General features: G+C 49.9%; 1 protein-coding gene across 1 annotated transcript in view; it reads right to left on the reverse strand.

The window, feature by feature from the left end:
- Window positions 1-18,404, reverse strand: part of LOC144482009 (vitamin D3 receptor-like) — a 168,080-nt gene that overhangs the window by 64,750 nt on the left and 84,926 nt on the right. Inside the window, exons 6-7 of the mRNA XM_078201260.1 lie at window positions 11,559-11,743; window positions 7,342-7,474 (exon numbers count right to left, since the gene is read on the reverse strand). Of these exons, the coding sequence (XP_078057386.1) occupies window positions 7,342-7,474; window positions 11,559-11,743 (318 nt within the window). The remainder of the gene's footprint in view (window positions 1-7,341; window positions 7,475-11,558; window positions 11,744-18,404) is intronic.

Raw genomic sequence — 18,404 nt, forward strand, 5'->3', positions numbered from 1 at the left:
CCAGCCAACCTCGCTGTTCCAAGACTAGGCCGCCATTTTTACACAGCCAGTCACGCCAGGATGATGGCTGGAAAGAAACCTGCCCTGAGGTTCTCCAAGGCTGACCAGGCCCGCCTGCTGGACACAATGGAGGAGAGGCACCAGCTGCTGTTCTCCACTCAGGGACATCGCCCCAGGGGCCACGCCACAAAGGCATTGTGGGAGGAGGTGGCAGCTGCAGTTAATTCCAGGACCTTGACACCTTGATCCGGGGAACAGTGGCAAAAGAAACTGAATGACCTTCTTCGGGCAGCAAGGATGAGTGACCATCTCATTCTGAAACAAAGAACAATACAGCACAGGAACAGGCCCTTCGGCCCTCCAAGCCTGCACCGATCATGTGTTCCTAACTAGACCATCCGTTTGTATCCCTCTATTCCCAGTCTGTTCATGTGGCTATCTAGATAAGTCTTAAATAATCCTAGTGTGTCTGCCTCAACCACCTTGCTTGGTAGTGCATTCCAGGCCCCCACCACCCTCTGTGTAAAATACGTCCCCCGCAGATCCATATTGAACCTTGCCCCCCCTTACCTTGAACTTGTGACCCCCTGTGTTTGTCATTTCTGACCTGGGAAAAAGCTTCCAACTGTTCACCCTATCTATGCCCTTCATAATTTTATAAACTTCTATTAGGTCGCCCCTCAACCTCCGTCTTTCCAGGGAGAACAACCCTAGTTTACTCAATCTCACCTCACAGCTAAGACCCTCCATACCAGGCAACGTCCTGGTAAACCTTTTCTGCACTCTCTCCAAAGCCTCCACGTCCTTCTGGTAGTGTGGCGACCAGAACTGGACGCAGTATTCCAGATGTGGCCTAACCAACGTTCTATATAACTGCAACATCATATGCCAACTTTTATACTCTATGCCCCGTCCAATAAAGGCAAGCATGCCATATGCCTTCTTCACCACCTTTTCTACCTGTGCTGCCACCTTTAAGGATCTGTGGACTTGCACACCCAGATCCCTCTGTGTGTCTATACTCCTGATGGTTCTGCCATTTATTGTATAGCTCCCCCTGCATTAGATCTACCGAAATGCATCACTTCGCATTTATCTGGATTAAATTCCATCTGCCATTTCTCCGCCCAATGTTCCAGCCTATCTATATCCTGCTGTATTCTCTGACAATGTTCATCACAATCCGCAACTCCAGCAATCTTTGTGTCGTCCGCAAACTTACGAATCAGACCAGCTACATCTTCCTCCAAATCATTTATATATATCACAAACAGCAGAGGTCCCAGTACAGAGCCCTGCGGAACACCACTAGTCACAGACCTCCAACCGGAAAAAGACCCCTCCACTGTTACCCTCTGTCTTCTATGGCTAAGATGTGGAGATGCCGGCGTTGGACTGGGGTGAACACAGTAATAGTTTTAAAAACACCAGGTTAAAGTCCAACAGGTTTATTTGGTAGCAAATACCATAAGCTTTCGGAGCACTGCTCCTTCGTCAGATGGGGTGGAAATGTGGAAATTCTATGGCTAAGCCAGTTCTGTACCCATTTGGCTAGTTCACCTTTGATCCCATGAGATTTAACCTTTTGCACCAGCCTGCCATGAGGGACCTTGTCAAACGCTTTACTAAAATTCATGTAGACGACATCCACGGCCTTTCCCTCGTCAATCATTTTTGTCACCTCCTCAAAAAACTCAACCAAATTTGTGAGGCATGACCTCCCTCGTACAAAACCATGTTGTCTATCGCTAATGAGACTATTCAGTTCTAAATGTGTATAGGTCCTATCTCTAAGAATCTTCTCCAACAATTTCCCTACCACGGACGTCAAGCCTCACTGACCTATAATTGCCCGGGTTATCCTTGCTACCCTCCTTAAATAATGGGACCACATTTGCTATCCTCCAATCCTCTGGGACCTCACCTGTGTCCAATGAAGAAACAAAGATTTCTGTTAGAGGCCCAGCAATTTCATCTCTTGTCTCTCTCAGTAATCTAGGACAGATGCCATCTGGCCCTGGGGGTTTGTCTACCTTAATGCTTCCTAAAACACCTCACACTTCCTCCCTTGTAATTGCGATTTGTTCTAACGGGTCTACACATCCCTCTGAGACACTACCAATCAACGTGTCCCTCTCCTTTGTGAATACTGATGCAAAGTATTCATTTGGGATCTCACCTACTTCCTTGGGTTCTAAGCATAATTCCCCTCCTTTGTTCTTGAGAGGTCCGACTCTTTCTCTGACAGCCCTCTTATTCCTAACATATGTATAAAATGCCTTGGGATTCTCCTTAATCCTGTCTGCCAAGGACATTTCGTGACCCCTTTTTGCCCTTCTAACTCCCTGTTTGAGTTCTTTTTTACTTTCTCTATATTCCTCCAGTGCTTCATCCATTTTTAGCTGCCTGGACCTTATGTATGCTTCTTTTTTATTTTTGAATAGACCCACAATTTCCCTGGTTGTCCACGGCTCTCGAATCCTACCTTTCCTGTCCTTCCTTTTTACAGGCACATGCCTGTCCTGTAGTCCTATCAACTGCTCCTTAAAAGACTCCCACATGCCAGATGTGGATTTACTCTCGAACAGCCTCTCCCAATCAACAGCCACCAAATCCTGCCTAATCCAGCTGTAATTACCCTTCCCCCAATTCAGCACCTTACCCATAGGACAACACTCATCCTTTTCCATGACTATCCGAAAGTTTACAGAATTGTGGTCACTGTTCGCCACATGTTCCCCTACTGCAACTTTGATGACCTGACCGGGCTCATTCCCTAGTACTAGGTCCAGTATAGCCCCATCTCTAGTTGGACTATCAACATATTGTTCCAAAGAACCTTCCTGGGCACATTTTACAAATTCCTCCCTGTCCGGACCTCCAGCTCAAAGGGATTTCCAGTCTATATGAGGGAAATTAAAGTCTCCCACTACAACAACCCTATTTTTTCTATACCTGTCCAGAATCTCCTTACATATCCATTCTTCAACTTCCCGTGGGCTGTTGGGAGGCCTGTAGTATACCCCCAGCATAGTGACTGCGCCCTTCCTGTTCCTGTTTCTGAGCTCCACCCACAGTGTCTCGTTACATGATCCTTCCATAGAACCATAGAAAATTACAGCTCAGAAACAGGCCTTTTGGCCCCTCTTGTCTGTGCCGAACCATTTTATGCCTAGTCCCACTGACCTGCACTTGGACCATATCCCTCCACACCCCTCTCATCCATGTATCTATCCAAGTTTTTCTTAAATGTTAAAAGTGACCCCGCATTTACCACTTTATCCGGCAGCTCATTCCACACTCCCACCACTCTCTGCGTGAAGAAGCCCCCCCTAATATTCCCTTTAAACTTTTCTCCTTTCACCCTTAACCCATGCCCTCTGGTTCTTTTCTCCCCTAGCCTCAGTGGAAAAAGCCTGCTTGCATTCACTCTATCTATACCCATCAAAATCTTATACACCTCTATCAAATCTCCATATTGTCCACCCTCTGTACCGCTGTAATATACTCCCTAACCAGCATTGCTACTCTCCCACCTCTCCTCTCCTCTGTCTCGCCTAAAACACTTGTACCCCAGAATATTCAGCTGCCAGTCCTGTCCTTCTTTTAACCAAGTCTCTGTCATTGCAACCACATCCAAGTTCCGCGCATGCGTTCAGGCTCTAAGTTCATCTGTCTTGCCCGTTACACTCCTTGCATTGAAGCAGATGCACTCCAGACCTCCAGGCCCACTGAGTTCATCCTCCCCTAGATTGCTCTTCCTCTTGGATAGCCTCGTCTTGGCCCCAACCTCGTCCCCAGTCTCTATGCTTGCTGACCTATTGTTCTGATCCCCACCCCCCTGCCACATGAGTTTAAACCCACCCGAACCACACTAGCACACCTCCCAGTCAGGATATTGGTGCCCCTCCAGTTCAGGTGTAACCCGTCCTTCTTGTACAGGTCTCATCCTCCCCGGAAGACTTCCCAGCGATCCACGAATCTGAAACCCTCCCTCCTGCACCAGTTCGTCAGCCACGTGTTCAGCTGCACAATTTCCCTGTTCCTAGCCTCACTAGCACGTGGCACGGGGAGCAATCCAGAGATTGCTACCCTAGAGGTCCTGCTTTTTAGCCTTCTACCTAACTCCCTAAATTGCTCTTGCAGGACCTCCCTGCTCTTTCTGCCTTCGTCATTTGTACCAATGTGGACAATGACGTCTGTCTGATTACCCTCCATTTTTAGCTTTCCACCCGCTCAGAGACATCCAGGACCCTGGCACTAGGGAGGCAGACTACCATCCTGGAGTCTCGTTCGCGCCCACAGAACCGTCTGTCTGTGCCTCTAACTATTGAGTCCCCCACTACTTATTGCTCTCCTATTCTCCCCCTTTCCCTTCTGAGCCACAGAGCCCGACTCCGTGCCAGAGACCTGGTCACCGTGGCTTACCCCTGGAAGGTCATCCCCCCCCACAGTACCCAAAATGGTATACTTATTTTGGAGGGGAACAACCACAGGGGATCCCTGCACTGACTGCTTCCTCCCCTCCCCTCTCCTGACTGTCACCCAGCTAGCTTCGTTTTTAGGTGTTACCACTTCCCGATAACTGCTATCTATCACCCCCTCCGCTTCCCGAATGATCCGAAGTTCATCCAGTTCCAGCTCCAATTCCCTAAGGCGGGTCTGTGAGGAGCTGGAGCTGGGTGCACCTCCCACAGGTGAAGTCTGCAGGGTCACTAATGGTGATCCTTGCCTCCCACATCCTGCAAGAGGAGCATTGAACTGCCCTAACTGCCATCCTCTCCACCCAAACTCCCAACTGTCGCCGCTCTGTGTTCCCGCTCTTTAAACTGTCGCCGCTCTGTGTTACCCTGCACATGTGCTGGACTAACCATGTCAAACCATGCACAGACACCTGAAGGGCAGAGCCAGGTGACGCTGGAGCTCAGTCCAGCTACCCTGGCGTCCCATGGAGTGTCCCGGGGGCCTCTCGGCACCCTGAGGGAAGAGGAAGGGCTAGAGCCCATGCCAGGGACTTCCACCTCCGATGTACATACTGGGGGAACACCTGGAAGAAGCAGTAGGTCACACAAGAACTGAAAGTAGGAGGTTCACTAAGAGGACATGGTGAAGGTCAGCAGCAGTCAGGGTTAAGTTTTGTTTAATGTGAAGAGCATAATAAGCTATAATTTGCCCCTCACAGCAGTGACTAATTTATCTCTGATTCTCCCCCCACAGAGCTGAGTGTTCCCCAATCCCATGCATCGAGGTGCACCCCCCCCCCCCCCCCCCCCGCCCCAGAGTCACGCCCCGGCCCACTGCCCCACACACTTGTGTTCCCAACCTTTACTGCTATGTGACCCTGTTGCGTAGAAGTGCCGCCGTCACCTTGACTTCTACTGGGAGCGGGTTGCCGTCCCTCACCTCAGGTGCCAGGTGTGCGAGCACCTCACACAGGCGCCAGGGCTGTGCCCTTGGATAGTCTGAGCTGGCGATGGCACATAACCACCGACAGCCCCTCAAATGAATGCCAGGTCTGGTGCCGCTTAACCTCTGCATCCTCCTTCTCCTGGCCACCCTTTCGAGGGATTGCTCTCCCACCTCATGGCCGACAGCGGCAGCTCCTTCCCCTCCTTCCTGAGGGCCTGCCACTGGCTGCTCCTGTGGTGGCCTCCCCACACCCTCCACCGCCCGAGCCGCCGCCTCCTCCCCAGCCGCCACCATGATGGCCAGCTCTAAATCAGCCAGTCCCAGATCCATTCTGCACAGTGGGGTTCAGGGAGAGAAAGATGATAGGTACAAGTCATTGCTTGCATCTATCCCAACACCACCACCTCTCCAATCCCTCACTGGGTCCAGTACCCCCACTTGTAGATGCTGGCAATACAACACAATCTGTGGTGCCATGCATCAGCTGATTTGGTTGCCTGCCATTGGCATCGTGAGCACGGCTGGCAGGGAGAGTATGCAGGTTGGTGTGCGGGCGTGGCCATTGCACCCCCTGGAGCCATTGCCATGAGTGTAACTACAGCATTCCCTTCCAGGCATGTGTTGCAGGTCAGGGACGCGGGGCAGGGAACAACTCCCGACTGTGACAAGATGGGTTCCCATTCACTGCAGAGTATATGCAGTATGGGTGTCTGTGTTAACCTGAGCGCCCCTGCTTGGAGCAGCAGCTGCTTCAACTGATGAGCCCTCAAGCAGCACATGGTGCACTCCCCCCCACTCCCGCTCCCTAAAACCCCAGCACTCAGTCCAGTCCCTCACCATACCCCAACCCAGAGGAACAGCACAGTGTCTGCAAAGAACAGCCTGGTCAGCAGTCCATTAAGGGCCCCACCCTACCCCACAGGGCCAGGACACAGCACCTGAACATCGGCAGGAAGCTCCCCACAGCGAGCAGCAAAACACCAGGTCTTACCTCCAACCTCCCCAGCACTCCAGGGGCTGCAGCTCCATCAAACTTGTTCAAGATTGTTGTCTTGGACCCACTAACCAGATGGTAAGGTATGTAAAAGCATGCAAATAACGGTTACACTGATTTTTAGTGTGGTTCCATCACCGCCATAAAACTTGGGTTGGGAGACGCAAACGGGGTGCGAATGCTCGCGCGAACCCCGCGAATCAGCCGACGCGGGACTCTCACGGCCCGCTGCGCTAGAAAATTAGCGCAATGGGATGGGAAAATTGCCCCCCAGTCTCTAAAAGTAGCAACGCAAACCAAGCACTGGGGTTCAGTTCTGAAGGGATAGCATTGAAAAGCAGAGCGGTATAAAACATTGGTTGGACCACAGGAGCAAAGTAAACAGTTCTGTCTCCATATTATAGAAAGGACATAGAGCCACTGGAGAAGGTGCAAGAAAAATTGACAAAGATGATATCAGAACTCAAAGCTTATACCCATCTGGAGAGATTGGACAGGCTGGTCTTTATTCTAGAAAGGTGAAGACAAAGAAATTACCTGAAAATAAATCTTAAAAGAGGTTTTTAAGAATTTGAGGGAGTTTGATAAGATTGACACATAGAATATGTTTCCACTTGTAGGTGCGACCAGTACTAGGAGCCATGAAATATAATATAGTCACAAATAAATCTAATTGGAAATTCAGGAGAATTTTCTTTACCCAGAGAGTGATCAGAATATGGAGCTTGCTACCACAGGGAAAGGTTGAGGTCAATAACATAGATGCATTTCAGGGTAAGTTAGATGAGCACTCAATGAGAAAGGAATAGAAGGACGTGCTGATAGGGTTACGCGAAGAAGAGTGGGAGGATGTTTGTGTGTAACATAAACACCATCATGGACCTGCTGGGTTAAATGGACTGTTTCTATGCTACAAATACTTTGTAAAAAGGACATACCCATGGTTGGGCTGCAATGTTCCGAGGAGGGCTCGAAGAAATTAAAATCAAAAGAATCTGGTGAGCAGAGATTGTGTGATGGATCAGTAGAAGAGGACTCTTCATCCATTTTAGAATCATCCCGTACTGGTGGCTGTAATAGAATGACAGACACAATGTTATTTCCAAGGTTATCACCCACATTTTATGGGAGTAGGGAAAAGGGGCTGTCAGAATGACATGTAGGCTGGAATTCTCTGGTTTTGTACACCCCACTGCCAGTGAGAACGGAAAATTTGGCACTCAGCTAAATCTCTGTTCCCTGCAGCAGCATCGGGGGATCCCAGTCACGGGCGAGGTCGGAGAATTCTGGCCATAGTTTATTCCGTTTGCCTGCTGTATCAAGAATCATTGGAGATGTACAAAGTTACATTTATATAATGCCTTTCATGTCCCATGGCTCCCCAAGTCGTCTCACAAGTCAATTTTGTTTTGTAAGTAGTTAGTTTGTGAACAGCAAGATTTCTCAAACAGCAATGAGCTGAACGATTGATGAATCTGTTTTTTGGTGGTACTGCTCGAGGGATGAATGTTGGCTGGGACATTCGGAGAAGACACCTGATCTTTGAATAGTGCCTGTGAGGGCATCCCTCGGTGTTCACCTGCGCAAGCGCATAGAGACTCAATCTAGTGCCTCATCTGAAAAGCAGAGGGCTGATTTCTATGGTGCGTGGGCAGGGGTGTTGGATTTTTGTAGTGTGTTCTACTCACTCCCTCTCCCCTCCTGGCCCCAACTACGATTGAATGACACCCGGCTGAATAATGGAGCAGAGGTATTGGAAAAGGAAGTGTTTACCATTGTTGCAGTCACATAGCTTGTTATTTGTGACTCTGATAACAAAGAAGGAGGCAGCGGTGTCCTGGTGACGTCACTGGACTAGTCATCCAGACTAATGCTCTGGGGACATGGGTTCAAGTCTCACCACAGCAGCTGGCGCAATTTAAATTCAATAAAATCTGGAATTGAAAGTTAGTGTCAGCAATGGTGATCAGGAAACTATCAGCGATTGTTAGAAAAACCCATCTGGTTCACTAGTGTCCTTTAGGAAACAAAGTAGTTTTTATCCTACTCTTTAACAGGAGAAAATATATATATTTCTTTGATTTTGTGAGCTGGGAATTTTTCTCAAGGAGTCTCAATCACGGAGTGGTTAAATTGTTATCAAGTCCAAAGACAGGACCGTGACATTTAGAAGGTGTGTGCCAATTCTGTTTCTCCTCAGCATTAATTCCTCCCAGTAAGGACCCTTCATGCCACTTGCTACTTACTGCAAATTATTTTAATATCAAAAAGAAAATCAAAATACTTTAGTTATTTTTAAAAGCATTCTAATTTGAATAAAATTACTAAGTTTTCATTGTTGCGAATATCTGTTTCCATAATTCATGTGTTTTAGAGGTCTAATTTTTAGTTTTAGAGATTGAAGTGTTAAATGTAAGATAAATGAAAACATCTGATCGGGAAACTGATAAACAACACTGAAATAAGTGCAATTCAAACAGTCCTCAGATCATTTACAGTTCAATAAGGTCAGAGTTGGGAGGCAGGAAACTTCCACCCATCTTTTGGTGGGGACAGGAAGTCTACAGCAGCCTTCATGAGGGGTTTAATTTATTCATATAGTTCCCAGAACAAAGAAGCTAAAAGCACCATTGTAAATAAGGGAGTTTCGCGGTGGGAGCAGCAAGTCTGAAGAAGAGGCTGTTAACTCCATTTGAGATCATGGGTCTGATCTACTGGCTCTTCACGCTGGCGGGTTCTTGTGGTCCCACCAATGGCGCATCCCCACCACACGTTTCGTCGCGGCGTAGGGTGAGATCAATCTCATTAACAGCGGCAGAACCAGGAAAACCAAGGAAAACACTGCGGGGAAGCCAAAGAACGCTGGCAATTGGGTGTAATTTTCCACCCAATGCACAGAGTATAGACTGAGGTACAAAACAAATGGGCGGCTCTCCAGCTGCCGGGTTCTCCCTCTAGATATTCTGGCACACTGTGCACAAAAAGTCTGGAGGTGTGGTGCTCGCCGTTACCGTGGCAATGCTGGCAAGGGATTGCAGTTCAAAAAAATGTATCCCCTTCAGCTACAGATATGGGAACCCCCGCCCCATCTATAGTTTTCTCTCTATAAGCATTGAAAATCTTTGAACCCGCTTTTAGCTTGTCCATTTCAACCAGCTGTCAGGTTGAAGTTAGAAGCTTTCTCTCTGATGTGGCAAAAAGTTTAGAAGTGCTTTTTGCATGTTTCTGCCCCTTAAACTTTTTAAAGCCTCTCTGCTTGCTGAGCTGCCAAAACTGCGTTGTTTTCATTCACGTTCACAGTGCATTACCTTTTACAAGCCTTTTGATTGACATGTCCAGGTTATTTCAAAGGATAATTTAGCTTTGTTTGTTTTTATAGCACTTCATGGTCCATTAACTCTGAAGTGCTTCCTCCTTTGAGCAAGTGTTCTGTTTGACTGCAGTTTGTTTTTTATAGGGGGGGTTTCTCTCTGTTCTTAAGTAATTCCTAGAAAGAGCAGGTATTCTTTCTGACCCCAGTTTTTTTTTAAGTGGATGTTTTTCAAGTCTGAAGTAGCTCCTGGCACACTGGCAGCGCCAACCATTAGTGTGCCGGGACAGCACCTGAAGGAGGGACCTGAGGGTGGTGGGGGGGGGGCAGCCCATGATGACCCATAGTGGGTCGTTCACTTGGGGTGGGCCTGATGTTGGCAACAATTGGGGAGGGGCCAGGTTACCCTGATGCCTGCAAAAAAAAAAAAGGGGGCAACACAGTGGTTAGCACTGCTGCCTCACGGCTCCAGGGACCTGGGTTCGATTCCCGGCTCGGGTCACTGTCTGTGTAAAGTTTGCATGTTCTCCCCATGTCTGCGTGGGTTTCCTCCGGGTTTTCTGGTTTCCTCCCACCGTCCAAAGATGTGCGGGTTAGGTTGATTGGCCGTGCTAAATTTCCCCTTAGTGTCCCGGGATGCGTGGGTTAGAGGGATTAGTGGGGTAAATATGTGGGATTGTGGGGATAGGGCCTGGGTGGGATTGTTTTTGGTGCAGACTCGATGGGCTGAATGGCCTCCTTCTGCACTGTAGGGATTCTATGATTCTATGTGGCGGGAGTGGCCCAACCATTTAGTGGTGGGGGTGGAGGTTGCCCCTCCGTGGCCAAAGGTTGGGGGCGTCCCCCTTGTGTGTGGGGTTTGCAATGCTTTGCAGGGAGGGCACGGGTCTTCAACTTTATTTCGGGGTACCCCTCATCTCCGAGGAGCTGGTCCTGCTGCCGTCTTTGGGTCCTGCTGATGTCCCTACGGCGCAAATCACCCCAAGCTCTGAAAAAAAAAATGCCCAAGTGTGGGTGGATTGAGATCGGAATCCCACAGACCCACAGGGCAGAAATCGCACTGCGTTTCCCGCTGGAGATCACACAGAAATGTTTCAGAAGAATTGTGCCCAGAGACAGATGGAAATAGAAAGAGATAGAAATAAGAGATTCAAAATAGAAAGAGACAGAAATAGATATGGACAGACAGACAGATAGATTGAGAAATTTTTCAAGCGACGGTGTCTGGTCTACACCAGGACATGGAGCATATCAGGAACCAGGGTGTTCCTGATATTAAATCACTGAGCACAAATATAGTGAGACCCAAGCTTGAGCTGAGAAGGCCACAGTCATGAAGCTTCAAAGAAAAGTTACAGTACTGTTGAGTGCTTAGCCAAGAGACAACGGAAGGATTCCTCAGAAACGTTGCACCTTGGACAATAGCTGGAAGACTGATGACAAATTAAAGTGATTGAATTTCTGGAACTGAGTTTATAGTTTTGACATGTTCTGATAGTAGTGCTTGCTATGTTTGTGTTTTCAGAAAGCTTGTTTTTATTAAAAAATGTGAAACCTTGAGGTGTCATGTGTTTCAGATGGTTACTGGATGTTCAAATGTCTTTTTTAAATGTTAATGGTCTTTACAGGGATTTGTATCATCACGCAAAACTATCGCCAGTAAGATTTCAAGCTTTTTCCTCCTCCAAACTCAACCCTCCAGATCAATGTGTAATGCTCGTGTGTGGAAATACTTCAGACAGTTCGATCAGTCAAATCCCTACAGATTCTGCCTGTAATCTCTATCAAAGATATATTGACACTGAGGAGTTTTGTTGCGTGTCTGGTCTTGAACCATATACGTACTCTGAACTGGGCAAAGTCTGAATATGAAGGATCATAGGTTTTATGGTGGGCATCAACCAACAAGGCAATAAGCTGTTCTTGTTCATCGGACAACTTTGGTTTCTGAGCCTCCTTTATTGCTTCTTCTTCCTTCCGTTTCAAAATCATCTCCTTTTTCCTTTGAACTTCTTCATCTGTTAAAATAACTGGGCAGATAAAAGGGAAACATTGTAAGTGAAGAGAATGTAGAATCATAGAATCCCCGACAGTGCAGGAGGCCATTCTGCCCATCGAGCCTGCGCCAACAACAACCCCACCCAGGCCCTATCCCCATAACCCCATGTATTTACCCTGCTAATCCCCAAGGGGCAATTTATCACGGCCAATCCATCTAACCCACACATCTTTGGACCGTGTGAAGAAACTGGAGCACCCGGAGGAAACGCACGCAGATATGGGGAGAACATGCAAACTCCACACAGACAGTGACCCGAGGCCAGAATCGAACCCAGATCCCTGACGCTGTGGGGCAGCAGTGCCAACCACTGTGCCGCCCATACCCATCCTAAACGTCCGATATATATACAGACAACTATAAGATCAACACTCGAGGACTCAATGGCGGGTGATTCTCTGGCCCTGCTAGCCCCAGGCGCAAATCCTGCTGGACCGGTGAATTTGGCGAGAGGCTAAAACGCCTGGGTGGAAATCAATTTCCGATGCCCCCATTCCGTTACAGCTGGTGTGATGTGAATCTCGCCCAGAAAGGGCAAGAACCTGATCTGACCTCCTTCGTATACCTTCTAATCTCATTGGTGAAATTAAAGTCAAATGCAGCAGGCTCCAGGTATGTTCCCACCCGACTATCTCCCCCTCCCCGCGACTTCACCACTGGGAAGTAACATGGGCACAAATCACTATAGGTCCGAAAAAACATGGATCAAGTGCCATGGACTGCAAGGGGGCGAGTATCGCTCAGGTGCCCAAGGGCAAAGCATCTGATGCAAGATGCAGAGAGGGGTCCTCGAAGGGAGCTGGGGGAGGGGAACTCAGGCTGGACTGAAGGGATTCAGATTGGGAATCTCCCCTGGGATGGAGGCCACGTGGTTAGTCTGCTCTCTGTGCACTGTAAAACATTTAAACTACTCTGCAAGTCAATTTCAAAGATGTGTCAGGGTGCACTGGCTAGGTTGCTGTAAAAACTTTGAAGCGCTTTGTTTACATTCTATTTCATTAACTTTTACAAGGCCCTGGAGTTAGAGCTACGGCCTCCTTCAAAGGAAGGATTACGATTGTTTATTTATACAGCACTTCGCAATCCTGTCATTACTAAGTGCTTCCTAGAAAGTGGTCGACTTGGCCTCGCCGGTGGAACCGGAGGCCACTGAGCCCCCCAGGGCGGCCGAGGGCAAGGGTGGGGTGCCCCATGGGCAGTGCCAGTCTAGCAGTGCCACCCTGGCACCTAGACATTGCCAGTCAGGGACCTGGGCAATGCCCACCGGCCAGTGACAGGTGGCGGGGCTAATGGGGGGGCCCCACTGCCACTCTGCAGCGATCGGTGGAGGGAGGGCAGCGGGCCATGTTCAGTGGGGGAGGGGATATGTCTGGCCGGTGGGTGGGGGGGCAGCATCTACGGCCGTGGGCCCCGTGATTGGAGTGGGGGGGGGGGAACAGCTGCTTCAGGCAGCCTGCACTAGCAGGGGCCTGACAGCTCTCTCTTTTCTGTCAGACCCCTGCTCCTGCTAATACGCATGTGCAGCATCAGAGGCCTGCACGTGTGCACTAGCTCCCGTGGGGGGGGGGGGGGGGGGGGGGAGGTGCTGAAAACACACCCAAAAGGTGCGTCTGAAAATCTCCCAGTTTCAAGTTCGCCCACAGAGATTTATTGAGAAAATTGAGGCTCGATGGGCAGAATGGCCTCCTGCACTGTCGGGATCTATGATTCTACATTCTCTTCACTTACAATATTTGAGACGTAAAAAACATAACCTGTTGATCACAACACACATCATAAAAAAGAAAGGCTGATAGGAAGGGCAAGAAGAGGGAGAAATGATCATCTATTCCAGGTGCTGCAAGAATAGTGACTCAAATACAATAGGTGGGATTTTATGGCCTCACTTGAGCGAGACCGGAAATTCTCATCCGGGGTCAACAGACATCTCCGTTGTCCCCCCACCCCCTTTGCTCTGCCACTCATCTTAGTGTCATCTGCAAACTTTGACACACTACACTTGGTCCCCAACTCCAAATCATCTATGTAAATCGTAAACAATTGTGGTCCCAACACTGATCGCCAATCAGAAAAACACCCATTTACCCCCACTCTTTGCTTTCTGTTGGTTAACCAATCCTCTATCCATGCTAATACATTACCTGTAACACCGTGCACCTTTATCTTACATAGCAGCCTTTTGTGCAGCATCTTGTCAAATACCTTCTGGAAATCCAGATACACCACATCCACCATTGTCCACCGCGCTCTTAATGTCCTCAAAGAATCCACCAAATTAGTTGTGATGGCCCGAGTTATCTCCAAGGCCAGCACAATTCACTCAACACAGGCATCCACTACACAATCTACCAGCGTGGATACTATCACCACGGTGGGACATGTTAGCGGTGAGGCTTCTGGGTCACTTACTGGTGTGCACAACAAAACCATAGATTTACATCGGGTGGAGGCGGGAGTGTCCGAGGCCTCGGACACACAGAGGTCTGCCGGAGGCGAGGATTCAGCTGACCCCAAGCCAGGTGCCTGGCCTCTGCGATCGGTCAAGTCTCAGAGGGCCATCGCTGAGGGGCTCACACACCATGGGACAGACGCAGTTGGGATCTGGCAGAGCCAGGTAAGGCTGGAGATTACCCAGAGGCACCAGACATCCACAGACCTTCCGATTCCCCCTTCCTCACACCGGAGCATGTCAGGGCCAGCTGAATGAGCTGGGTGGCACATACATCAATGTCATCCTAAGTTGGCCGGGGCCCTCCAGGTCTCAGCCCCCCAGGGACGCGCGCCAAGGGCAGCACAGGCTACAGGGCACAGAACACAGCTGAGTGCCTCCCCTTCGATATACATCTGGAGAGACATCGAGACACAGCAATAGGCCTCACAAGATTAAAAAGTTACAGGGTCACCAAGAGGGCACGGGTGAAGGGCTGCAATGGCGAGGTTAAGGACACTCGGCACTGAATATAATCACACACCTGTTACATCGCACAGTTAAATATCACCCCTTCAGTTATTGTACTGTTAGCTTCACGAATAAATGTTACTGCACTTCATATCTGTGACTAAACCGGACTGTGATTCTCCCCCCCCCACCAATAGGGATGACCGTATCCCGACCGCACGCATAGAGGCACAGAGTATCGTGCTGTGCAATAGAGGCCCTTCGGCTTGCCCTGATATCCCCAGTACCCACCGGACCCTATGTCAACCTGCCCCCAACCAAGTCCTCAGCAGGTATCGATTGTCCCCCACGAGCCATCCCGGCCTCCAATTTGCCCGGCCCATCATCAACTCAGTGAATCACTTATGCTGGCACCATTTTTAAAGACCACCCCAGCGCACAGCAGACACAAGGAAACTTTCTTTATCCAGTTGCACCCCCGTCACCACCCTGGCTCAGTTCCGGCACGGTAGCACAGTGGTTAGCACTGCTGCTTCACAGCTCCAGGGACCCGGGTTCGATTCCCAACTCGGGTCACTGTCTGTGTGGAGTTTGCACATTCTCCTCGTGTCTGCGTGGGTTTCCTCCGGGTGCTCCGGTTTCCTCCCACAGTCCAAAGATGTGCGGGTTAGGTTGATTGGCCAGGTTAAAAATTGCCCCTTAGAGTCCCGAGGTGCGTAGGTTAGAGGGATTAGCGGGTAAATATTGGGGAGTAGGGCCTGGGTGGGATTGTGGTCGGTGCAAACTCGATGGGCCGAATGGCCTCCTTCTGCACTGTAGGGTTTCTATGAGTTTCTATGAATCATTTTTAGGCATGCCTGGTGTTGCTCCTGGCATGTCCTCCTGCACTCTGTATTGTGACGACCACATGCTGGAATATGCAAACTATTTGAGCTTTAGTTCCCCACCAAACCTGGGGAAACCAGAAACCATATTCACTTGATTGATGGGAATTCTATGAAAGATACTTGTTACAAGGTGAGAAAATTGTATCTGGTGCAAGAACAGCTCAAAAACAATAAATAATTAACCAGGTGATCAAAAAAAACTTTTCCACTCAACCTGTGGAAAATATTCTTTTAGCATCTTAGACCTTGAACGAATGAATCTGGTATGGTTGGTCACAGGATAAGGAGTGTCACACTGCAACACATTATTCTGCTATTGAAATTCAGCTGAATGTAACCTTGCCTGTCCCTTTCAGGTTACAAAGTCTAATTGATTAAAATAGACATTTGTTGAGGTCAATTAGCGGTTAAAGGTTTCTCTGCAGCTTGCCAGGTGTTGAAATTTCCTGGCTCCTTCCCAAGGTACAAACAAAATGGAAGTGATTGCTCTCTCTCCCTTTTGTGACAGGAATGTCTTGCAACTGAACAATTTCTGATCCTTTGAAATGCAACACAGTTCAAAATCATGGAATGGAAGGTTCCTCTTTCTGCCAGGTGTAAGGATCTTATGTGGAAACTATTTGGACAGTTTCAACTCAGACTCTGCTCAGCAACTGCAGAGAAAAAAAAACTGTTTCAAATGAAAAGTTGGCTTTCTGTTTCCCTTCGATAATTCTCGAAAACCCCAATCTGAGAAAGGATACAGGCAAAAGCAGGCCTTCCAACAGCTAATCCTCATCTCAAATCTCTTGCTGCCACTGCAACTTTCCTAATCCAGACGGACAGTTACTCGGAATTCTCCCCTCCTGATTTTCGAGTATTCCATCTTGCTGGCTTCTTCTCCCCATCTCGTTCATGTTAAAATGAAGACGCATCAGATTTTTCTACCTACCTGGGTAAAGTTAGAAGCTGAAACCCCAACCCTCCCAACCCCCTGCAACTCCCCCCCACCCCACACCGCATCTCCCGCCACACACACACACACACCCCCCTCCCCCTACACACACACACACACCTCCTCCCCTCCCCCTACACACACGCACACACACACACTCCCCTCCCCCTACACACACACACACACACCCCCCTCCCCCTACACACACACACACACCCCCCTCCCCCTACACACACACACAGACACCTCCTCCCCCTCGCCGCCCACACACACACACACACACACACACACACACACACACACACACCTCCTCCCCTCCCCCTACACACACACACACCTCCTCCCCCTCGCCGCCACACACACACACACCTCCTCCCCTCCCCCTACACACACGCACACACACTCCCCTCCCCCTACACACACACACACACACCCCCTCCCCCTACACACACACACATCCCCTCCCCCTACACACACACACACTCCCCTCCCCCTACACACACACACACCTCCTCCCCCTCGCCGCCACACACACACACACACACCTCCTCCCCTCCCCCTACACACACGCACACACACACACTCCCCTCCCCCTACACACACACACACACTCCCCTCCCCCTACACACACACACACTCCCCTCCCCCTACACACACACACACCTCCTCCCCCTCGCCGCCACACACACACACACCTCCTCCCCTCCCCCTACACACACGCACACACACACACTCCCCTCCCCCTACACACACACACACTCCCCTCCCCCTACACACACACACACTCCCCTCCCCCTACACACACACACACACACACTCCCTCCCCCTACACACACACACACCCCCCCCCCTACACACACACACACACCCCCCCCTCCCCCTACACACACACACACACACACACACACACCCCTCCCCCTACACACACACACCCCCCTCCCCCTACACACACACACACCCCCCTCCCCCTACACACACACACACACCCCCCTCCCCCTACACACACACACACACACACCCCCCTCCCCCTACACACACACACACACACACCCCCCTCCCCCTACACACACACACACACACACCCCCCTCCCCCTACACACACACACACACACACCCCCCTCCCCCTACACACACACACACACACCCCCCTCCCCCTACACACACACACACACCCCCCTCCCCCTACACACACACACACACCCCCCTCCCCCTACACACACACACACACCCCCCTCCCCCTACACACACACACACCCCCCTCCCCCTACACACACACCCCCTCCCCCTACACACACACCCCCTCCCCCTACACACACACCCCCCTCCCCCTACACACACACCCCCCTCCCCCTACACACACACACCCTCACCCTACACACACACACCCTCACCCTACACACACACACCCTCACCCTACACACACACACCCTCACCCTACACACACTCACCCTACACACACCCTCACCCTCCCCCTACACACACACACACACCCTCCCCACACACACACACACACACACACACACTCTCTCCCCCTACACACACACACACACAGCTCTTCCCCCTCCCCTCCCACCGCACCTCCTCCCCCCCCCACCACACCTCCTCCCCCCACCCATTTCCCATTGGATGAGCCTCCGTTCGCTCAACAACGCAGCTCATATTCCAGAAAAAGCCCACAGGTAGATCTATTGATGACCTTTGTGGTCGTCATAGCAGCCATGGTGCATGTACACTGTACAATGCAACCATCTCTCATGGCTCATGTAACATTAAATTACTTTGGGAAGTCACAGACTGGATTGAACACAAACACACACATATGCAAGTTTGACACCTCTTGTATACTTTGCAGCAAATCACCATCGGCAACTGCTTGCCTCCCACATAGACCTGAGAGATATTCTAGTTCTTG

This window comes from Mustelus asterias, chromosome X, assembly GCF_964213995.1.
Source record: "Mustelus asterias chromosome X, sMusAst1.hap1.1, whole genome shotgun sequence".
Lineage (NCBI taxonomy): Eukaryota > Metazoa > Chordata > Chondrichthyes > Carcharhiniformes > Triakidae > Mustelus > Mustelus asterias.